General features: G+C 32.8%; 4 protein-coding genes across 5 annotated transcripts; 2 read left to right on the plus strand and 2 right to left on the minus strand.

Moving 5' to 3' along the window:
• Positions 1 to 1792: 1792 nt before the first annotated feature.
• Positions 1793 to 6873, plus strand: PMP (putative type 1 membrane protein). The gene is made up of 11 exons (XM_028077823.2): positions 1793 to 1996; positions 2111 to 2188; positions 2780 to 2875; positions 2978 to 3053; positions 3144 to 3230; positions 3349 to 3422; positions 3519 to 3626; positions 3714 to 3851; positions 5680 to 5785; positions 5990 to 6195; positions 6402 to 6873. The coding sequence occupies exons 1-11, from the start codon at positions 1928 to 1930 to the stop codon at positions 6468 to 6470; spliced, it is 1107 nt and encodes a 368-aa protein (XP_027933624.1). The 5' UTR covers positions 1793 to 1927; the 3' UTR covers positions 6471 to 6873.
• A 1447-nt stretch (positions 6874 to 8320) lies between these two features.
• ABO5 (ABA Overly-Sensitive 5) lies at positions 8321 to 11397 on the plus strand. The gene is made up of 2 exons (XM_028076401.2): positions 8321 to 9162; positions 9601 to 11397. The coding sequence occupies exons 1-2, from the start codon at positions 8428 to 8430 to the stop codon at positions 10804 to 10806; spliced, it is 1941 nt and encodes a 646-aa protein (XP_027932202.2). The 5' UTR covers positions 8321 to 8427; the 3' UTR covers positions 10807 to 11397.
• A 553-nt stretch (positions 11398 to 11950) lies between these two features.
• LOC114187955 (histidinol dehydrogenase, chloroplastic-like) lies at positions 11951 to 16823 on the minus strand. Of its 2 annotated transcripts, none has more exons than XM_028076402.2 (13): positions 16511 to 16823; positions 16378 to 16430; positions 16201 to 16273; positions 15629 to 15730; positions 15115 to 15216; positions 14939 to 15010; positions 14806 to 14868; positions 14620 to 14661; positions 14312 to 14371; positions 14090 to 14200; positions 13220 to 13390; positions 12662 to 12752; positions 11951 to 12465 (listed from the first exon to the last, which is right to left on the minus strand). In XM_028076402.2, the coding sequence occupies exons 1-13, from the start codon at positions 16706 to 16708 to the stop codon at positions 12188 to 12190; spliced, it is 1416 nt and encodes a 471-aa protein (XP_027932203.1). In that variant the 5' UTR covers positions 16709 to 16823; the 3' UTR covers positions 11951 to 12187. The 2 variants fall into 2 exon arrangements, with proteins under 2 accessions (XP_027932203.1, XP_085530874.1); XM_085674748.1 differs by having other exon boundaries at positions 16386 to 16430; positions 16511 to 16794.
• Positions 16824 to 18011: 1188 nt separating this feature from the next.
• MS5 (Tetratricopeptide repeat (TPR)-like superfamily protein) lies at positions 18012 to 21331 on the minus strand. Its single transcript, XM_028075741.2, has 5 exons — positions 20940 to 21331; positions 20364 to 20576; positions 19856 to 20004; positions 19689 to 19757; positions 18012 to 19597 (listed from the first exon to the last, which is right to left on the minus strand). Exons 1-5 carry the CDS (start codon positions 21153 to 21155, stop codon positions 18400 to 18402), a joined length of 1845 nt encoding a protein of 614 aa, XP_027931542.2. The 5' UTR covers positions 21156 to 21331; the 3' UTR covers positions 18012 to 18399.
• Between the last annotated feature and the right edge of the window lie 3403 nt (positions 21332 to 24734).

A 24734-nucleotide genomic window follows, 5' to 3' on the forward strand; every position in this document is an offset into this window, starting at 1 on the left:
TTTATTTAAAATACAAAATTGAAAAATAAATGTGGATAGCTTAAAAAAACATTTCATTATATATAAATATAGATTGTATACAAAATATCATATATATTACAAATATTTTTAAAAATTATATTTAAAATTATATATTAATATATATATATATATATATATATATATATATATATATATATATATATATAAACATAAAAGAAAAAAAACTGAAGGGCCATGACTCCCCTTAGTCACCATGAAGGTCCGTCACTACTTATCTTTTTAAAAGATATAAGAGTTAAGATCACTATTATGTGACTTTTATGTCATTATTTAGTGTCCATTTGTTTTCACTTGTTTATTGAATATGCACATAGATATACAATGCTTAAAGTATTTGTTTCAATAGTTTTAAGTGAAAATGAAGGAGTTGTTTTCACTTGTTTATTGGATATGCACATAGATATACAAATGCTTAAGGTATTTGTTTCAATAGTTTTAAGTGGAAATGAATGAGTGGATTTAGTATTTATGCATGTTGGGAATAGTCCAAATGTGAGTCAAAGTATTATATTGGATAGAATGAACAAAGTTAAACACTATATAAGAATAAATACTCATAACACCACTGTCTTAAGATTTTGGCGTGAAAGTGGTGTCAAATGCCTTATATGTGTAAGACTAGTGTCACATAATCATATGGAACCACAATCTCTGAATGACTATAACCATAACCCATATATATAAACCCATCGATGCATACATTTGCATCCTTGCAACACGGTAATAAGCTTATTTACTCTTCTGCAACATGACTTCATCAATTTACCCTCCAATTTCAATACTTATTTTATGGAAATAACACACATGGCAAACTTTCTCACCATTTCTTCAAATAAAATAAAAAATAACAATGATACTATGACTCTTTTTTTTTTATTCTTATAGTTGACATCTTGACGTGGCTCAGTGTCAAATATTGATCAATATATTATTATCTTTTCTTTTAAAAGAATCAATGATCTACATTAAGTCACGTCAAGAGTAAAGGATGTAAGTCAACGTATGAGAATTATATTATAATTTTTCAATAAAAAAATATATTTAATCAATAACTCATGTAATAATAATAATAACAATAAATAATAATAATAATAAAATTATATTTTTGCACTTTTAAATAACAATTTCAATTTCATTTTAATATAATTTTCACTATGTATATTTAAATTTATATCATCATTATCTTCAAGATAAAATGGTAATAATATAATTTTATCTATTAATTTTTTTAATTTATCGTACACATCATATTATAGACAAAATTTCATCTCAAATACACTCAAATCATATAATCTTCTCTTTAATCCAAATAACAACACACTTCACTCTCCATTATCTCAAATTCATCCTTTCGCTCTTCATCCAATTCAAACACAAAATCACAAATTAAAGAATTGTTGTCACCGGCATTACAATTTTTTTTATTATCTAACACAATTTTAATAAAATCAATAGAAGTATTTTTTTTATTGTTATTTTATATTAACAGTAATTTCATCTTATATTAATTTTAAAATTTCTACTTAAATAAAAATTTTGAATGTTGAACAGACTAAAAATATTTAAAAAAAACTCGATTCAAAATATTTAAATTTATAAAAATCTTAAAATTTAATAAAATATTTTAAATTTCAAAATACATAATTCATAAAATATTTTCAACTTATGAATTTAAAATAAATTTGACCCAAGAAAATATTGAAACTTTTCTGATGTGGAGATTAGAAAAGAAACGATGGGTGCTAAAAGAAACTCGAACTCGATGTGAGAAAGCCCAAACGAGCCTGTGTCTCTTCTGAGTACGATTGGCTGTTTCATTATTGCAAGAAACAATAAGCACGTTGCTGAAGTAGAACCTCTGGATCTCTCTATCTTTCTCTCTGCGATGGAGTTTCGCGTTTCCGTTATTTTGAGCGTCTTCCTCATTGTTTCCTTATTCTCTCCTCAAATCAGGGTTAGTTTCTCTTTCTCTGTAATCTCTTCAATCTGGCAAGCCCGTACGCACTCGACGGCGGTTTTGATCTAACGATTTCCTCTTTCTTTTATTCGGTTGTTTGTGTTATCGCAGGGTGAGGCTTCTGGTTCACTCACCTTCGTTGATAGCTCCAGTCATCAATTCCTTCGCGCCAGATCATCAGATGACGAGGTTCAGATTCTTCTTTTGTCTTGTTTCTGCATTTTATGTTACATTCCGATTCATCTCGCTGATCGATGCGAACATCAGTTGTTTAATTGAATACGGTTCTACCGAACTTCGATTTCGAGTAGATTTAAAAATTTAGGTGCGTACAAATTAAACAAAAAAAAATTAAAATCCATTTTGGAGTCTTATGAATAAATCATGTAATATGAGCCTTCCGCCTAATTGTTAGTGTTGGCAACGTTGGGGGAAGTGACACTTGACGAATGAATACGAACTCTCGTTAGATGTGAGAACTGAATTGCAACATCTTCTCTTGTTTGTTTATATTGTATGAGTGGGCGTCCTATTTAAATTTTTCCAAATGATATTTATAATGACAGTTTTAATTGTATTACTGCAACTTATATTAGAATTTTATCTACACGTTTGTTCATTTTGGGGGACATTGATTTTCGTTGAATTTAAAGGTGAATATTCTCTTCACTTTCATCTTTTCCGTGTTCCCCCTAGTTTCACGATTGATATTACTGCATTCTGTTCAACGCTTAAATCAATAATGGTGATCTCACTGAGTGGTACAATTCCACTTTGCAGCGACCTTCATTGTTGCTTCAGGATGTCAGCGCTGCTGTGTCAGTTTTGCTTGGTTTTGCTCCTCCTTCCACCCTTTCAGCTGCCAGCTCATCCAAGGTCATTTGAAATCATTAGTGGTGTTCTGTTTTCACCACATTAGTCATGTTACATCATACTTATATTAGGTTTGATTGATGATAATATTATGTCTTTCTGCAGTTGAACAACGTTCTGAGTCCTAACCCATTCAAGAGGCCTCGTGCTGTATTTTTGCTGGAAGTGAATGGAATCAATGGTCTCTGGCCATGGATTAACTACAATAATCAATTTCTATATTATGTTCTCTCCTTCATAAAAAGATAACTGTAGTGAATTATGCATGCAGGTCTTGGGAAAATGGCCCAGGATAGTCCCATATTCAGCAATTCATTTTGGAGTATAAATTCAGATAAAGTTGACATTCAACTCCCAGGTGAGGCTTTAAAAAGTACATTTTTGAAAAGAAATAGAATATGATGAAAATGGTGTTAGGCATTTAATATTTTTTTGTAAGAAGCATTTCATTTTCATTGTTGTTTTAATTTATGCAGATGAAAGCCATGTTTCTGTTGTTTCTTTGGATGATCAACGGGAAAACTGGACTGACAAAGAAATCAGAGATTTTGTTAGTTTTGATTTATATTATCCATGTCTATCAGCTATTTCCATATTATTTGATCGTCATGTTATATGTGAAAGTGACTTTGTCTTGTTTTCTTAGTCATCTTTGATAGATGGATCGTATGTTCCTGATGCCTTTGTGCCATTAAATGGAGTGCTTTCTATTCCATTGGCAAATGGTGCCTCAGTGAATTTCCGTATGTCAGAGGTATGATGAAGATTTTAAGGTATATTTTCTGCTTAAATGTGAAGTTGTTAAGACTGACTTTGGGGGTTTCCACATGTGCGTTTGCAGAAAGCTGAAAGGATGTTTGTTTTTGGTCTTATGTCTCTTATGCATGACGTCCAAAGAGCAATTCAATGGCATGGTGATTTATCACAGAGTACAAAGAGTCCAGCCGAGCTGTTAATGGGATGCTTCAATGGCATTAAGGTATGCCATGTTCTTCTTCACTCGCTTTCTTGTTTTTAACCATTTTTTCCTTTGAATTTCTGGAATAACTGACATGCAACTTGCACTATTTTCCCAGAAACTGAGTTAGGGGCAGTTATGATAGTTGTGTAGAAATTAATCGCTACAGAAAACAAATCTGTATTAGAAACTCTAGAATTATGTGTAGAAGATAACTGGCAGTAATTAGTTCTGTATAACTGTAGGATGTCGGTTATGTGACTTGAACTTTTCCAAATAGAAAGAATTTGTTTATCTTGTTTGATGTTGTTTATCTTGTTTTGTTATTTGATATTGTACAACTAAAACACAATAACACTTTTTTGTTCGTTTATTTTCATTTTTTAACTACCATAAAACAATTCGGTTCAGCTGTGCATTAAACTCCTATTTAACTGCTATTTTAGTATTTAAAACTAAACTAACAAAGTGTTTTAGTTCAGATTTTTATTGAAAACAACTTAGTTTTTTCAAGTTTAATTCAATACAGTTCTTAACTATTTCAATTCAATTATTTTTTTTCCCACTCGTACTTCACCAAATCCATCAACCCTGAAACACAAACTTCATGTGTGTTGGAATCCCTAATTTAGTCTTCCATCGACAAGAGGTGATGTACTTTGGAGTACAAAGACAGTGGTGGTGGCATTCCCTTCACGCTCTCGATGCAGTGGTGATGGAATCCTTCATGAACGAGCACAATGTCAACATCCCAATTCCAATCTAACTTTTCCTATTAGATCTGAGGTCTATTTTTCTTCCGGATGGGAATTTTTATTTTTTTTTATCTTATCCGAGATTGCCAGGCTGGTGATTGTGGTTAGGGAAAATATGTGTCGAGTCTGATCTGATTAGAAAGGCAGGCTATGGCTGAGAAAGTGTTTGTTGAGAATCAGTGGGGTGGTACACAAAACAGCCATTGTGGCGCTAATGGACAAAAGCAACCTTTTGTGGTCAAGGTTTGTGGGCTTTGGTGTCATTCCTGCTGTTGTTGGTTGCCACTTTGGTGTTGATATCATCACCAGGACAGAAGTTGGATGATTGATGAGAGAAAAGGGGCTGCTCAAGGGGAGATTGGGAAAGTTGAAGAAAAAAAGAAAAAGTACAACCCTTCATTACAAAGGAATAAATGTAATGGCATTAAAACAGTTTCCCATGGTGGGAGACATCTTAAGGTCTCCCTCCCACCCTAGCATTCACCCCCGAACTGGGCATTATCCAATGCACTTGTTCCTAACATAAATTATGCTAACTGGGAAAATTTGTATCCTGCCAAGCTACACATTTTTCCCCATACTTAATTAACATTTTGTTTCTATTTGGTTGATAACTTAGCGACATGATAAGTTATATGTATATGAATGCAACTCTGAAAGAGAAACAGTTCTTTCAATACACGGTATTAGAGTCAATTTTCCTCCTAATACTTTTTCTCAATTTACATGTATCACATGCCTTCGAGGCATATTTCTCCAATACTTAGGGTCTCCCCGCATAGTAAATTTTTAATTCCTAATTTCATTACCATGATAAAAGGACCCTTGATTACATATTATTACTTTTATTTCTTTATCTATGTCTATATGTAAAAAGAAAACAAAAGTAATATTGCATACTTGAGACAGTGAACATTCCTTTTGCTGTTAAGTTTGTGAACATAACTGATAATCAATAAAATATACACTTACGTTTCCACTTTATTCTTCAGTCTATGGCATAATGCTTTGTTCATATCTATCTGCGATATGTGTTGACTGTTATTGCTATTGAGATGAAATTTAATTTTTTTTTGTTGACTAACATGGGCCAGGTATTGCAAGAGCAATATGAAACTGAAAGTATTGCTGAGCATGGAATTGAAGTGCTATATGCGACTTTGTCAAAGATAGTTAGTTCATTGCAGGAAGCATATAAAGGTGAATTTTGCCAGTGTATGATTTTGATTTTACATTAAAGCCTTGCAATATTGGCAATGATTTGCTTTAATATAGAAAACCTAGTCAAATAACTAGCAACCTCTTAGCTAATCATTCATTCTTCTGATCTTCAGATGTCAGCAATATTGATCTAAAAAGTTCATTTACTTTATTTTAACCTCTTAATGATCAATTACTGAGCAGGTCAAATTGTTGGAATAATCTACTGTCATGTGGCTACTACAGAAGAGTTGGAAAAGAAGTTTGATGTAATCTTTACTCCTCACCACACTGCTCGATGGTTGGCCGAAACAAGTGCACCCAATGCAACATTGCCAGAAGTGGTGCTGGTTAGGAGAACCCTTGCTTGGGTAACAGGAATTCTATTGCTCGTTTCAACACTTATGGGGGTAAGTATTAGATAAAATAAAGAGTAATCCTATAATAATATAATTAGATACAAACATGGAAAAGTGAAAGAAACACCTTTTAATTAGATACGACACAATGGTGGATTTGAGATTGGTGCTTAAAAGAATCTGTCATTAACAATACAAAGGTGGATGAGTATTTTTAAAACTGGTGTATAATATTTTACTAATTTGTTTGCTGGCAGATATGCTACCTCCTGAATATGCCGCTCACAAGGGACACGCTTCTATATTCTAACGTCAAGCTTGATTAGGCATGGACGCGAACCAAGACCGATCTTTTCAACCAAAGGAGAACCCGGGTGCCGTTAAACCTTGTAATTGGGGGTCTTTTTCTTGATGCCTCTAATCTGTGTGCGTGATTATATTAATGTTAAACCATTAGTTACTTGTGTTTAATGGACCACCGGTGTAGCAAATTATATTCATGAATCATTGGAAACTCGTCCAATCAGTCAGGATTTGGGTATTAGAGAATAGGGGATTATTGTATTATTGTTTGAATGTGAAGCACTGTACCCCGTGTTTAGTCAGGGCGTAGATAGTCATAGATGTGTGATTATTCCAGCCATTACAATAATGGGTGTAACCTGTGATTGACATTTTGGTCCAAATAATTTCAATTTTATTGTAAAATAATGAATTTTCAGAGAGACATTTTTATCTTCTCCTTTCTAAATAACAAGCACAGCATTATTTTCATATTTTCATATAACACGAGCCCACCATTTACTGGCATACAGTTCCACTTCTATACGGTTGGCAATTGATTTTATGGATGATGAAATTGATTTGATAACCTTTCATTTCGACTATAATAGATTCATAAAAGTAACAAATTAATTCACTAATATCTAGTAAAATATATCTAAAATTATTTTATTTCATTATTATAAGAATTCATTGAGCCAACAAATATTTTGTGGATGGATATCTAATTTATCTAAAAAATTATACTAACACGCGTTTTATATATAAGAAACAAACTTTTACTAATGCCCGATAAAATTAATTAACTTAGTTTTGCTTAATAATATCCGCAAAATGAAATAATTTAAATTGTAACTATGTTTCAGTGATACTGCTCATGTTGAAAAAAATCGTTTTTTTTTTTTTTAATTTGTAAGGATAACTTATATTGTCAGCGACTTATAACAATGCTGCAAAAAGAAATTAACAAATGATTGCATTTTGAAATTATTCATTTTCTCGTATTAAAAAATGTGTATATTTGCTTATTGTATAGTATATAATTATTTTTATTTCCAAAAGAAAATTTTAAAAATATTTTTTATAACATGGTCGAAACATCCCACGTTGAAGTCATCTCACTGTATTTCAAAAACAACATGTAACTTTTCTGTATGGATGCCAGTATTTAAATTATCTATTATAATATGATTTATTCACAATTAAAATCTCTTCAAACTTTTTAAGTAAAATATTGCAATAACATTAATAATTATAATTTGGGTTAAGTATGTTTTTAGTCCCTGAACTTTAATCCAAAATTGAAATTCGTCGCTTGTTGAAACTTTGATAAATTTTGGTTCTTAAACTTTAAAATTGAATGAATATAGTCCTTTTAACCCAATTTTGTTAATTTTTTTTTTAGGTTTTGAACGCATTTCTCAGTAAATATTGAGCCGAGAATGTGTCAAATGACGTAAACAACTCCAATATTAACATGAAATACATTCGATATGTTAAAAAAAGTCAATGTAATTGAGTTAAAAGTACTATATTCATTCATTTTTAAAATTTAAGAACCAAAATTTATCAAAATTTCGACCAGGAACGAATTCCGATTTTTGACCAAATTTCAGAAACTACATACATACTTAACCCTTCTAATTTTAATACGTACATTAATTCCTTCGAGAGCATAAATTCTACACCGGTTCCAAATAAACAAATTTAAAAAAGTAAAATAATAAACAAATATAAATGTAACAATGTATGCATCTTTAAGATTTTAGGACAGAAAAGTTACAAACACAAAATGTGATAACATAGATTTTTGAAGAATTAATATAAACAATAATACAAAAATATTGCATCTTTTTTCTAAATTTTCTTCTTTTCCTTGATTTTAAAATATTCCTCTTGTGCAAATTGTAAAAGCTTGCATTTTGGAAGAGGAAGCAAGCAAGCATGGTGAAGAAGTAGAACCCAACACTGTCCCAATAACCCCACCAAACCCAACCGCAAATGAAAACCCCACACATATTCCATCTCCGCCGCTGCTTCGCCACAAAGTACACCGCCAGAATCACCTCCACCGCCCCCACTGGCCGCTCCGTTGCGGCGGAGGTTACTCCGCCACCACCGCTCCCCTCCGACCCGCGAGGCTACCTCCTCCCCCGCCGTGACCTCATCTGCAAAGCCACCCAAATCCTCCTCTCCCCTCCGCCGTCTTCGTTCTCCGACCCCTTCTCCGACCTCTCCGACTACCTCCAGTCTCTCTCCCTCTCTCTCTCCCCCCTCGAAGCCTCCGAAATACTGAAAAACCTGAAGAACCCTTCGCTCGCCCTCAAATTCTTCCACTTCTGCCCCTCCCTCTCCCCCGATTTCCGTCACGAGTCCTTCACCTACAACCGCCTCTTCCTCATTCTCTCCAAGTCCACCAACCCAGCGCGCTTCGACCAGGCCCGCGACCTCCTCTGCCACATGCACCGCCATGCCGTCCGCGGCTGCATCTCCACTGTCAACATCCTCGTCGGCTTCTTCGGCTCCGGCGAGGACTTGGAACGCTGCGTTGCACTCGTCAAGAAGTGGGACCTCAGACTCAACGCTTACACCTACAAGTGCTTGCTCCAGGCCTACTTGAGGTCCCGGGATTCTTCTACTGCTTTTCAGGTTTATCGGGATATGGTTAGGCGTGGGTATAAGTTGGACATTTTTGGCTACAACATGCTTTTGGATGCTTTGGCCAAGGATGAAAAGGTTTGCATTTGCTTTCTGTTCTCCCTTCTTTTCTGGTTTTTTTGTTGATTAGGACACTGTAAAAACTTCTGAAAAGTTAAGTGTGCAGATGAATTTAGCTTTTAGGGATAAACTCAATTCATTCTACCTTATTTTTGTTCTCCTACAAGTGCTTATGTTATGTAAACTGTATTCAAATTGAGTATTACACAACTGTTTATATCATAATACTAACTCAAATAAGTTGTAAATAAGTGCTTCTGAACTTGCCATATGTGCTCTTTTTTGTCTGAAGTTTGCAATTGATATGTTGCTCTGCGGGCTCTAAGTTAGGTTTGTATAAATAGATTGATGAACATCTAATTGAGTTTCACTAGTGCTGTAAACTGTTTTTGGAAGTACATTTTACATCTGTTGCTCCTGTTCGTCAGTTATCATGTGTATGCATTGTTTTGGCAGGTGGATAAAGCATATAAAGTTTTTGAGGATATGAAGCGGAGATATTGTGAGCCAGATGTGTTCACTTACACTATTATGATCAGAATGACTGGGAAAGCAGGCAAAACTGAGGAGTCACTGGCGTTTTTCCAGGCAATGCTAGCAAAAGGCTGTATTCCTAATTTGGTTGGTTATAATACTATGATTGAGGCGCTTGCCAAAGGGCGAATGGTTGACAAGGCCATTCTGCTTTTCTCTAAGATGGTGGAGAACGATTGTCAGCCTAATGAGTTCACGTACAGTGTGATTTTGAATCTTCTGGTTGCTGAAGGGAAGCTTAATGAGCTAGACAATATTGTGGATATATCGAAGAAATATATAAACAAGCAGATATATTCATACTTTGTTAGGACTTTAAGCAAATTGGGTCATGCTTCGGAAGCACATAGGTTATTTTGCAACATGTGGAACTTTCATGACAAAGGTGACAAAGATGCTTGTATGTCCATGTTGGAGAGTTTATGCAGTGCTGGCAAAATGACAGAAGCCATAGACCTTCTGAATAAAATTCATGAAAAGGGTATAACCACTGATACTATCATGTATAACACGGCATTCACAGCTCTTGGCAGGTTGAAACAAATATCACATATTCATGATCTTTATGAAAAGATGAAACTGGATGGCCCCCCACCAGATATATTTACATACAATATTTTGATCTCCAGCTTTGGTAGGGCTGGAAGAGTAGACCTTGCTGTTAAAATTTTTGAAGAACTAGAGAATAGCAATTGTAGGCCTGATGTCATTTCCTATAACTCTTTGATCAATTGTCTTGGAAAGAATGGGGATATTGATGAAGCTCACATGAGATTTAAAGAGATGCAAGAGAAAGGATTAAATCCTGATGTGGTGACCTATAGCACACTTATTGAGTGCTTTGGCAAGACGGATAAAGTTGAGATGGCATGTAGGTTGTTTGATGAAATGCTTGCTGAAGAATGCACTCCTAACTTGATCACGTATAATATTTTGCTTGACTGTCTTGAAAGGTGTGGAAGAACTGCTGAGGCAGTGGACCTTTATTCAAAACTTAAGCAGCAAGGGCTGACCCCAGATTCAATTACGTATACAGTGCTCGAGCGATTGCAAAGTGGTGGACATGGGAAGTTGAGATTTCGGCGGCAGAATCCTATTACAGGCTGGGTTGTTAGCCCTTTAAGATGATAGAGGAACAAAGTTTTTGTTGTTCATTTTGCGTACACAGGTTTTTTCTAATGCTATTTAATCTTCGATAGCGGTTTGGTTGAGGCCAACCATTTTATGATTATGGCCATCGATGAACTTGGTTGCAGCATGGTCGAGATTCGGTAGACTAGCATGTTTGTTGGGTAACACACTCAAGCATTCATCCTTCATTGGGGATTTTGGACTTTGCGCTTGGGAGTTCAATAAAGAAGGGTATCATTCTTTGTGATAGGGTCTGTTTCAAGTTCATATAATAACAGAGCCATCATCTTAGGCAAGGTTTCCCATCATCTGACCTCGTAAAAATAAAAGAAAAATTGTGGGGAAAAGACTTACATAGATTTATCCATTCTTACATAAATAGTAAGAGAAAACTTGGTGGGTGACCATCACTAATTTTTCCTAGGTTTTATATTGGTGATTCTTGTGCTTCTAGCCATTTACTAACCGATTATTTATTTATATCAAAAGACAATAGCTTGCTTCCTTCTAGTATACTTTTTTTTTGAGTGAGGATGTTATTGTATAGTGTAAACCACCGGAATTGAAATGAAATGTTCTTCCATTTTACACATTCTCTTATTATTTTCTGCTAGTCCATCTTTAAAAAGTATGTTCTCTTGAGCTTGGAAAAGTCCTTTTGCTTCTATGCTTATTATGTTTCAAAACTTATCCAAACCTTCAAAAATACGCCAATTCAAGCATTGCAATGACAAATCCAAAATACTTTACTAACAGCCTGTTTGAACTGTATTAAAAGAAATTAACCAATACTGTTTTCATTTCAAAAAAGAATATCAATTACATTCCATATTATCCATTTGAGAATGAGGGTAAGTGCTGATTAAATATTTAAGATAGGAGAAGAAATGTCCCTCGTACTAATCATTCAAAAGAAATTAAAACACCCCTTTTCGGCTAATCATTAGATTAAAACACACTAATTAGATTAGTCAGATTAACTTATAAAGTCGTACAAATTTTAAGTTCTATGTAATAGAAAAATCTCATAAATCGTAACAAATGTTTTAACATGTGTTAAAGACACTCATTAAGAAAATATTTTCCTTAGTCTTACAAGAGTTCACTTCACTCTTGGCATAGAGGTTTATCAAGAAAATAATGGTCCAGCAAATGCATAGGATTCATTTATTGATTGATCAAAAGCTAAGATCACCTAATTAGGCAGTGGTATTTGTAATATGAATCCAATAATAGTTACATGAACTTGAAATGATAACCTCTAGCTATTAATACCACCTAAATCTAGGTAATCTCATCATGCAAATTGCCCCAGACTTTGCAAAAACTAAGTTGGTAGCTTACAGGAGATAAAGACAACAATGGATTGAAGCATAACTCATCTTGAAACCTTCTTGGCTTCTATGTCCTGAAGTCTCAAGGTGACTGCCCGCTTGTGGGCTTCAAGGCCTTCAACTTCAGCCATGGTAGCTACATATGGCCCAAGTTTTCTTAGACCCTCCTCTGTGAGAGACTGCACAGTTATGTACTTCATGAAGGAGTCCAATGACACACCACCATACATCCTCGCATACCCATAAGTAGGAAGGACATGGTTTGTGCCACTTGCATAATCACCAACACTTTCAGGAGTCCAAGGCCCTAAAAACACAGAACCTACAGAGGCAGCAACAAACATTTAGATCTAGGATCTGTCATGCCATTAGAACGATACAAAATAAGGTTATCAAAAAGGAATTTGATCCTCTAAGAGATTGCAGACACAAGTATCTTTGACAAGGAATAAAAGCCCATCATCCCTCAATAATAAAAAAACAACAACAATAAAAGGTAAATCTATAGGCAGCAGTACCTGCATTCTCAATAAAACTCTCCCACTTCTCTGCATCCTTCACGTTGATAATTAGATGCTCAGGTGCATATAAGTTTGAGAAATTGATAGCCTGAAAGATGCTAAGCTAACTTTTACTTTCGGAACTATAAGAATAACTATTAGTTGATTGAAAAATAAATAAAGATATATTCAGAGAAAGTTATGACCTATCAAGAGATCGTCTTAACATTTAAAGAGGTGCATAATAAGCTACTTTGTATTTTTAGGGTGGACCTATCTTACTTATTCTTCTCTTGATTTTCTCTTAACAAGGGGAGTGTTTTTGGAAACCACTGTAGGGTTAATAAGATAATTTGACTGGCTTATGTTGCTCCTCGACAAAAGTATAATCATATTAAGCATAATCACGTTGGTTATACAATGAGTAAATACAGGCACATAATAAACCTAACAGCCTGGTCTAGTTATTCCAAAGAAATTGTTCTCCTCTCTTCTCTCTACCTTGATACTTCTTAATCTTGATCAAGTCACTCTGCTTTTAGTAGGTCAACAAAGAAACAAGATAACAGGACTGACCTCAAGCATATCACGCGCATACACAATAAAACTGTGGCTCAGAGCTTTAGAGGCAAACTCGCCTCTAGGAAGACTCTGGCACTGCTTGCTGAGTTCCTCCTGTATTGCATTCAGATCCACACCATCTCCAGCAATCACAAGAACCACTTGACTGTCTGGGCCATGCTCAGCCTGAAAATTGTAATTAGAAGTATATATATTGGCAGTATACAAGAAGCTTAAAAGGTTACGAATCATCTTCAAAGAATGCATGCAGACAAAAAGGGATGATTTATCAACCTCAAGTCATATCTTGGCTGGATGATGGAGAAGCATGCCCGTTTGTGACTTTGAACATCATATTCATTTTTTATATACTGTTTCTAATCAGAGCTGGATTTTTAGGAGGTTTGGGTCTTGTTTAAGGTTTATGTACGATTTTAAGTTTGTGCAGATTGACATTTAATCGAAGAAAAGTGTTCAAGATGTTTACTCTAGTGTAGTGTATTTGCACCTTCAATGGCTACTAAGAGAACCCTAAATCATAATCAGATTCTTAACAAACAAACAAGAAAATGCTTCTATACCCCATCTCCTTAGTTTATAATTTGGTTGTTTTCCAACATGGTGATTAATCTTCAATTAATTATTATTTCCTATATGTCACACGTATTATGAGTTCACGCTATATTGAATTTTGGAAAACTAACATCATTCTGTAGAAACTAGAAATAAAAGCTTTTAAGAATAACATGCAAATTACTTTAGAACATGACTTTTGTATCTAAGCTGATGACAATGAAAGATTACAAATTTTCATAATGAATGTGAATTGGTGAATAATGTTTTGCAAGTAAAACAAATAGGAGGTATTATTGAAACTTATTGAACCTGCGAAAGCAAATCAGCAGCCACATGAGAAGGAACTGCATGCTCGTCTGCAATGACCAAAACTTCAGATGGGCCAGCCGGCATATCGATGGAAATCATGGCTTCACTGTTCTGCAGAAGACTTTCAAAAGGTAAAGAGATGAAGAAGATTTAAGATTTCAACAAACAAAATGTATTAGAGAAAATAGATCGTATATTGTAATGTAATAAAATCATGGTTACTTGAAGTATCATTTTTGCAGCAGTGACATATTGGTTTCCAGGGCCAAAAATCTTTTCAACCTGCAAATTTCATCACATTCATAATTAAAATTAAAATGATCAAACAAGTACGAAGCGGTGTTATGATAAGTTTGATATTCTATCATGGCATGAGTTTCACTATATCAAATCGTGAATAGAAATGCTATTTGAATATGATATACTAAATTACTAATACAGAGAAAACAAATAGTACGAAATAAAGTTGAATCCATTAACTATCATGGAGAAGCAAACAACAAAGATTGGTTAAAGGAGAGGCTAGCCACCTTTGGACAAGTTTCTGTTCCCCAAGCCATAGCAGATATGGCCTACAATGAAGAGAAATGGCATATGAATCACGGTTTAATTTATAAAGAATGATACAAACATATAGAATAAAGATAAATATAACGAATAGTAGATTCAGATGACAAAACCAGATAAATGTTATCTTATACTATCATGCTTCGAACCTGTGCTCCTCCAGCTTTGAGAATGTGAGTTACCCCGGCCTTCTTTGCACAATATAATACCTCCTGCAGAAAAACAGTGGTCAGAACAAGAAGAACATCATAACTACAACTTTCATACAAAATAGATAAACACCTTGCATGTAGTGCCATCCCGAGTTGGAGGATTTGCAAGAACAATGGTTTTACATCCTGCAATTTGTGCAGGCTGGTATACAAAATAATTAACCATCAGCTAAATCGGGCAAGGTAAATATCAAAATTATACAATATTCAAAGACATAAGAGGTACTGAAATATTATTCAACATACAACTGCAAGCATCAAAGCTGTTGAAGGTAATACAGCAGTTCCCCCTGGAACATAAAGACCCACGGAGTTAATACTTCTTGCAACTCTTTTGCATTGGACTCCCTGGGATTTTCAGAAAACTCAAGATTCACATAAATTGGGTAATAAGAAGAACCCGAGAACAAACAAACATGTAGGCCTAATAACCAAATGACATGACATGACATAAAAACAATTTTAAAAAAATTAAAAGATAGAGACTTACAAAGGACAGAAAAAGTACATAATTACAACTGAAAAAGATACTATATGCATTCTATCTTCCCAGTACTAGTATTATTTAACTATTCCTAGATAATGCTGCAAGGCTTAGCTACATTAATTATATCCTACCACCAAATATTTCTTATTTTGACTTAATAACACAGAAGAATAAGTTTAATTATGCTCAGTGTCAATGCAGCCTTAAATCATTAAGCCCCTGGTCGTCCACCCAACCTAGCCAGCCAGCGTATAAGCAAGAGCATAGGCATACTTTCATGTTCTCAACACTTTTCTCAGGTGACTTCTGAGCAGAATGAAATGCATAAATATTGTTGTAGGCGACATCAAAAGCTTCCTTAATTGGAGGATCAAGCTGCAAAAGAAAAGGAACAAAACCAAAATTATAATAATTGCACCCAAACCAACATCACTAAAACAGAAAGTGGATAGAAATAAGAGGCACATCCTTCAACCAAAAAACTAATAAATAGTTGAAGATCAATTTCTATGCACTGAGAGAGTTTCTATTTTTACTTTGTTCATTTCTTTTCAAAAATTTGTATTTAAGATAGTTAAAGATCAATTCCTATGCACTGAGATATTTTTATAATGTCAACCAATCTAGGTAGAGTTTTAAAGTAGTTTTTACAAAAAACTCAATAAACTTATCATGCATGACAATTTCTAATTGGTTGACAGTATTTGATATACAAACAGTTGAATATAAGAAATACAATAAGGCGACATTTTTATAATTGAAAGTAAAAGCAAAATAATTAAAACAAATACTTCTTTTTCAATTCAAACATGCCTTGACAAGGTATGCAAATTGAACAAACATACCACGGGGTCAGGGAGATCCGAGACAACCTCAACAATCTTTTCAAGTTCAACTTTGTCAAACTTTGAAGTATACCTACAAACCACAAAGGTGAAGAAGTTACATAAGCAAAGAAGGTAAGAAACCACACACAAACAATAACAAGATCATAGATGGCATTCAAAGAAGAAGAGTCGAACTCTTTAACTGCAACGTCCCCCCTTTTGTGAACATCATCGACAATGGGGTTAACCTGGAAAGGGGCAAGAAAAGGAAAAATTTTGAGCATGACCCATCTGAAAGGAAAGGGAAAGAGAAAAGCCCATTACTCACCACACCGAAAATTGAAGAGAAATCGATGCGGGGTCGGCTCTTGAGACTCTGAAGCTCAGAGGGAGTGAGTTTGGACAAACGATACGAGTTGATAGAACACCGTACTACAGTGGGGCGCGTGGCACCGAAGCGTGGCCTAGTGTTTTGGATTCGAATCAAAGAACGGTTCCAGTTAGAAGCTGTAAGTGCAAATTCCATGGTGGTAGACAACGTTGTTGAAATGTTTCTGTGGTCGGAGTTGGACTGACTGAGAGAGACTACTCTGCTACGTTCGCTTCGCTTCGATTTAAGGTTACGAGTTGATGATTGATTTTTCAAGTATTGAAGTTTTTGTCATCACTCGGAAAGTTTAGAGAAATAAAAAAGATTGTGCTAATTTTATTTGATATGAAAATCAAAGAATGTGTAAAAGTTGTTTAAGTTAATTAAAATATACTGATAGCATAAACAATTGTTCTCTTATTCACTTATAGATTGATGTATAATTAAAACTATTAATGTTATAATAGTCGTTGTAAGGGTTTAATTTTAATATATTGCTAATATGAAAAATTATACTGTTAATTAATGGAAAAACACTTTAAATATACTTTTCAAAATGATGGTGGAATGATTTCTAAAGTTTTTTACATTGTAAAAAAGTTTTACAGGAAAAAACATATCAAAATTAAACTTTCACTTAAAGGAATAAGAACTTGAATTTGCTATCCAAGTGTAAAAATTGGGCATGATCTCCACATAAAAACGTTTTGATTGATTGCAAAATAATATTAATTAGTATTGCACGATCATTTTTTATAAAAAAAAAAAAAAGATTTTCATTATTTCATATTTACTCAATGAAATAGGTGGTTTTTATATAATTTAATTAAAATACGTTTGGAGTCTGAAACTATTTTTTTAATATCATTCAATGATAAATAATGTCAAAAATTATATCCTAAAATAATTTATCCATGGCAAGTATTCCGTGATTTAATAGTTTCTTTTACATTTATATTAACTTCTAATTATTCTTTTAATATTATTTTTAATCTATTGTTAAAGTGTTCATGTATTTAGTAGTAGTCATCTTTAAAGGTAATTTCCACAATAAGTTCACAGAATAAATTTTGCTTAAATAATTAAATTCACTTAATCTATCAATTTATGGTGTTTCAGTCAGATTACTAAATTTCTAGAGTTAACTTAATTCGTTTTAACTCTGTATGTAATGAGATAACCCATAGTTTGACACCTCTACCAAAATTGCATGTCTCACTAACTGGTTATCTGAATTATAAAAGGCAAAAAAAAGGGGATTTTCAGAGATTGATTGTAGAATGATCAATGCATACTAGTTTTCTTTCATTGATTGTGAGAAAATTGGTGCAAGTGGTGTCTATGATAAACTTAGATTGAAAAGCAAGCAATTATTGAGTGTACCAGAAGTAGCCATTTCCAGTCTCAATCCCACTGCAGAAACTTGTACACTTCGATAAAGATGAAAATAATTTCCAAATCCTAATATAGAACAAAGAGAAGCACATTTTTTTTCTATTCATTGTAGAAGGAGCAGTGCATAATGTCAGTAATGAAACTAGAAAATTGAAGAACAATCTGTGAGTGTACAAGAAATATTGGCACTCTTCCAGTTTCAATACAACCCGGAATTGTGGCAGATGAACATGAATCTGCAGAACTTGTTACAAATAAAAAAAAAAAGAGTATGAATGAAAGAATAAGCTACCATAATGGACAACTTCTTTCAATAAATGTGATCCATGATCCTGTAATTAAACCAATAACTCTTACCAATGTGATCCTTCTCCATCCATAAGATCCTTATTTAAGCCAACAATGTGATCCTTCCCCATCCATGAGGATACTTGTGTAGAGACAAATAAATCTTAGACAAATCGTGGGGTTTCAGGGAGAAGAGTAATATCCTGAAACACCTGTAACCTGCTTCTCCTTGTTAGCTTCTTCTCCCCAACCAATGACTCCCTGATTTCCAAGTCTGAAGCTTTTTTTGGTGATTTTGATGTGCAAATGGAATATGCTGATTCTGAACTCAGTTCCGGGTTGAAACACAGAGAACGCCTTGCTGTTGGATTCCTTGACGAAACGGCACTCCCAGATGCACAGTATCCATCTTTCTGTTCCAAAGATTCAAGCTTTTTGCTTGACCATTCAGGCTGATTCTGTGGCCAAGGACTTTGAAAGATTATGTTGGAGTCTTCATTTTCATCATTAAACACTTCTACACCGTCCTCACCATCAAAATTGATGTAACTGAACAGGTCATTCTCCTGGTTTTGTTCTTCTTCTACTATGTCTGCCCAACTCTTCTTCTCATGTGGTTTTCCATTTCCAGAAGCAAAGTCATCGATATCATTCTCAACCATGGCGTGTGAAGATTCTGACATCAAAGATCTATGGCCACTGTCTCCTGCAGAAGATTTAAACTCCACTGCTGCTTCTGTATTCAAAGTGTGTAACAAATCAGAACTTGTTACTGTTGTATCTTCATGCTTTAGTATAGCAGGATCTTCCAGTGTACTTGCCCTCCACTTTTCACTGGCAGGTGAAGAAAAACCATTTTCTCTTGAGTTCAGCATCTTTGTGACATGCTTATCTGTAGAAGGAGTCCCAAATGAAGATTTAGAATCTGAATGGACATCTCCCCAAGCTTCCCTTCGATGTCCATGGTTGAAGCCCCATGAACATCTTTTTGGCTTTGTGCAAGGAACATACAAATTCAGGTCTCTTCTACCAGGATCAGGGGATTGGTACAATCTCCTCCTGGCATGAGATACATCCCCCTCAGATGTGTCAGACTGGTTTTCTGTCCTACTCTTAACTCTATCAGAGCTCTTTCTAGTTAAAGATGATGCATTCTCTGATGATGATGATGTCTCTATCTCAATCAGCATCTGAGAAGCGCGTTCAAAGGATTTAGCAAACGATTCATCCATCTTTCTATTTTTTGTAGCGGTGCGTACTGCCTGGAGTAGAAACTTTGCTTCTTTGATCTTGTTCATATGCATCAAACATATTGCCAAATTGCACTGCTTGTTCCTATCAACCTCAAAAGACAATGCTTTCCTGTAAAGACAAACAAGGAACTGTTACGTTTCTCTTCAAAGTGAAAAAGATAAAAAATAAACTCCATTTTCATTGCATCTTAAAGGCTCACCGGTAATGTTCTTCAGCAGTTTTATAGTCTTCTTTTTGCAAGTAAGCCCAGGCCAAATTACCCAGTATCCTGCAAGAGTACAGAAAAATTCAAAGTCAAGTAAAAGGTGCAAGGTCCATAAAGTTAAAATGAAAAATGAAAAAAGAGAACGGATGTTAAAGAAAAACCTTGATATCTCTTGCTCAGCAGTTATTTGAATCTTTTTCCCTTGAGACCTTGCTTGTTTTGTAGTCCTTCCCACAAAGGTTATGCCATCTTCAATTAGCTTCAACTTGTGATGAAGCATGGCGATCTCCTCATCAACCCTGCCCGATCTCTGTATCAACAACATACCATACAACAATTTTAGTCTTGTCTCACTATGTGGCGAGGTGTACCAACATATATAAAAACTTACAACAACAGTCATATCCCACTAGTTGAGGTGTAACAATATACAAATATACATACGACAACAATTGGCTTATTCCTCTAATTAAGGTATACCAACATACATTCAACAAGTCAGCAATAGTAATCTTATCCCACTATGTTAGGTATACCAACATACATGCAGCAACATTGGCATTACCCCACTGTGCAAGATTGTAAAAACAGACATAAGCGGTTTAAAGTTTAATTCATTTAAGGATACAAAAAACAGCAACAAACAAAAGAGGATCCACCAACTTTTACCTTAAACAGTTCAACCAAAATGTTGTCAAGAGAATCCTGAGATTCTGAAGGACAAAGATGACGGAAAGATCTGATGGCTTCAATTGCCTCATCGGACCTATTCAGTTGCTTCATCACCAAGGCCATATCCTTCAAGGCACTTTCAACACGATCTCCAGCATTGATGGCAGCCCAAAACAAGGAAATTGCTCTTCCCGGATCCTTATCTACTAACTGTAAATGAAAAATCAGATTAACAGTCAAGTTTTCAGATCCCTTAACAAAACCAATGAACGAAAGAAAACAAACCAATGAATCCCTTAACAATTCAAGTTCCAATTCACACCCAAAACCTGAATTCTACAATGGCAAAACACTGCGGGTCTTGATTACTTAGACCCTTAGATTCTATCATATCACATTCTTTAACAAAAAAGAAACACCAAAGAACAAAAGAAAATGAACGTTACAAAATCTTTCTTTCCCGCGAAAATAACCTCGAGACCAAGAAGTGAAGGAACATGCAAGAACAGCATGTACCCCCAAAAGAAGTAGCAGCCAAATTCAACAAGAGAAAGGAAGAAAAAAACACGTTACCTGAACTTGCTTGGCTTTAACATAAGGTGAGTCCCCAGAAGGGACCTTGTGAATTATATGAAAAAGATCACTTTTATTCACAGAGTTTGGTGATTTCTTTCTCTCTGAAAATGGCACACTGGGAGAGCGTGAACGTATTGTCTTCCATGGCGTCGGCGGCTGCGGCGGCGGCGGCGTCATGAAGCACCTCGCCGGCGAGCCTCTTTCAAACAGCATGGTGACAAGAGCTTTCTTAACCAGATGACTAAGATTGAATTCTTCAACAGAAGAGAACCCCACTTCTTATTCTTCTTCTTCCTTCTAGTTGAAGGGTTTGAAGGCGAAAGAGAGAAAGAGAACCAATTTAACAGAGTGGGAAAAGCACACCGGCAATGAGTGCTTCAACGATAGAAAGTGAAAAGAAAATGAAACAAGAAAAGAAAGGTGAAAGAAAAATTTGTAAAAGAAAGTAGCCGTTTTATAATTACTAGCCGTTGGGGTTATTGGGCCGGCGTTTTTCACTTGTGATATCTTTTATATTTGGGCTTCAAAAATTGGGCCTATATTACTCTTTATTATACCTTCAAAGTCTTTTTATTTCTGTACCCCTATAATTTTTAATTGCATCTCCACAATTTTTAAAATGATATTTTATTTTACTTTTTTAGAAGTGATTTCGATGAAAACTATTTAAGAATTTTCAAAAAATTATTTTCATGATAGAAATTTCAAAATATAATTTTTAGAATAATTTCTTTAAATTTATTTCAAATAGAATATTGAAAATATATAATAGTTTGTTAAGAAATAAACTCGAATCAATCTCACATATCATTATTCATTCTCTCTCTTCTTTTTTTTTCTCTTTACTTCATCTAAGATATCTTTTAAAAATAATTATACAATATGAGTTATTTTTTATTAGGAAAGAGTTCTTTTTTTCTTTTTCTTCATAGCAGCAAAACAATTATATCAAATAAATTTAATAATTTTTCAGAAAATCACAATCATTGCTATAAAACAAAATTATCCCATAACAAGCATCCCCATAGTGTATTTTTTTCTAACTCAAATATAAATAAATTTAACTAATTATTATGATAATTAAGAAAATCAAATAATATTATTTTATTTTACGAATCAAAGTTTTTAAAATATTTTTTCTTTTTTGTAATGTTTCCATCATAACTCGATATCAATAATGATAAATAGTTATTAGTGATAGAATCTCAAGAGATTGTTTTTTGAAATGATATTCATATTAATTGCAGCTTATTTATATATGACTACATATTTTTACATGAGGCCAGAGGATTTTATATGACCCAATTATTTTCTTCAGTATGTTATCATGTGTCATTTTATACATTTTCATGCTTTTGATCTTCTAATAGAATCCATAGCTACTTTTATTGCCACCTTGTCTAGTGGGTGGGTGGGGTATGTGCAACTTAATAATGTAATAAGTATGTAATTAATAAATAAAACAACTTATTAATAATGTATTAAAATCATAACTAATGAACAAAAATATACATAAAAATGTTAATTTATTTTTATCTTCTAATAAAATTCATACCTACTTCTATTGCCTCTTTGTCGAGTGGATGGGTGGGGGTATGTGCAATTTGATAATGTAATAAATATGTAATTAAGAAATAAAACAACTTATACAATATTAATAATGCAATAGGTTCATAATTAATGAAGAAAACATACATAAAAATGTTAATATATTTATAGTGTTTAAGTTATTTATTTATTTGATGGAGTTAGATTAATTGACTCAATCATCCTAATATTATTAACATGTTATATATATTATGATTATATTTTTAATGTTGTTTATGATATTAATAAGAGGTGATGTGATTTCATTTGTGTTGAATGATACACTAATTTCTTGAATTTGACTTTAAATTTAAGGCTTGTGTTAAGAGTTTATGAAGAAAAAATATATCGTAATCTTTTTTATAGATATGAAATTTTAAATTTATAATAAATACTTCATGTGTATGATTAAATATTTAAAAGTGATTTAATTCAAGTATGATAGGATGGTAGAATAACATTAACCATTTTGTTAGAATAAATTTTGTAATATGATTTTAAATAAATTAATTTCTAACTTAATCTTATAAAACTTTTATATAAAATAGATATATAAACTAGATATAATAAATATAATATCAGATTATGGAATTGCTATTATCCTCCACCAATATATTAGTTGTAATCAAGTATATAATCAAGTCATGTGATTTATTATTTTCATTCAGATATTTTAATCATATTTTTCATTATATTTTTATTCTTTTATGATATATCATTTATTTAATTGAAAACTCTCTGACATATTATAATATTTTTATTCTAAGTGTAAGTTACAAAATATATATATATATATATATATATATATATATATATATATATATATATATATATATATATATATATATATATATATGAAGAATTATCTAGCAATACTTTCTTCTAAACCTAGTCCGCCGCTTGCAAATTAGATCTATTATCATAGTTCTTTTTCTTTTTTATGTCTTCAAAAACAGTGATTGTTGTGAAGAGTTGATTATTCCGAAAATCATAGATTAGATTTTATATCTATCTAAGAACTACGGTCGGGGTGTTTTAATGTGATTCACCTTATTCATTCACAATTCAAATTCACATTCATCGTGGAGGGACAAAGTCGTCAATTACTCTTTTTAAGAATCAACATTGAAGATTTGCAACTTCTCATTGGTAAGGAATTTTTTTTTCGTTAATTAGGGTTAAGGTTAAGAATAATAATAAAAGTAGAAAAATGGATCTATAGTATTGTAGTCAGAAAAATGACAATAACATGTTTCTTAACTCACTGTTTTGAAGATTGATTGACTAGAAAATATAACAGTTCTTGTTTTGTGGTTCAAGAAACGAGTCTCCTATATATCTTTGTAATTTTCAATCAATAATAAAAAAATGTGTCAAAACTCGATTTTGTTTCCAAATTTACCCTAATAACTTTAACAACTAATTTACAAAATTTGTAATACAATAATCATATATATATATATATATATATATATATATATATATATTAAGCGCTAACTAGCGTAAATACATTATGCATGATATTACATTAATAATAAATGATATTGTAATGTTATTAAGTTAATAAACAAAATAAAATTATATACCGAAAATAAAGTAAAAAACATGAAAAAATAATTGTTGTTGAATAGAAAAAAAAAATGAGATAAGTAAATAATTTTATAAAAATTTATAAAAGTAATAAATAATTTTATAAATATTTATAAAAGTAACCCTTAATTTTTAAAAATTTAACAAATAATTATATTATAAAGGGTAAAGTTAAAATTATGAAATGTGGACATAAAAGAAGGAATTTTTTTATATTTTTATATATAATTATAAATTAAAAATAAAAAACTGAACATGATAGATTTTATTCCCAATTATAATAATTTGAATAAATTTTTTATTTATCTATTTTGATCACTTAAATATTCAATTCAATTCAATTCAATTTTTTTATTAATAAAGATGCGATCCAATCCGTCCACTAACAGATTCTGTTGGATGGATATCTAATCTATACATAAAAAAAATATTTTAAGAAAGTGAAAAATATATTTTGAACTAATATTTTAGATAATAGTTTTTGAATTTTTAAGAAGGAAAAAAATTTGGTTAAATTAATTTTCGCTCACTACTTATTAATAGAAAAAAACCTTGATAGATAATAAATGGATGATTAATTATTTATTTGTGGATCTGATATTATTTTATATATAT

Source organism: Vigna unguiculata, chromosome 6 (assembly GCF_037176805.1).
Source record: "Vigna unguiculata cultivar grain cowpea cultivar isolate G323 ecotype 2 chromosome 6, ASM3717680v1, whole genome shotgun sequence".
Classification (NCBI taxonomy): domain Eukaryota; kingdom Viridiplantae; phylum Streptophyta; class Magnoliopsida; order Fabales; family Fabaceae; genus Vigna; species Vigna unguiculata.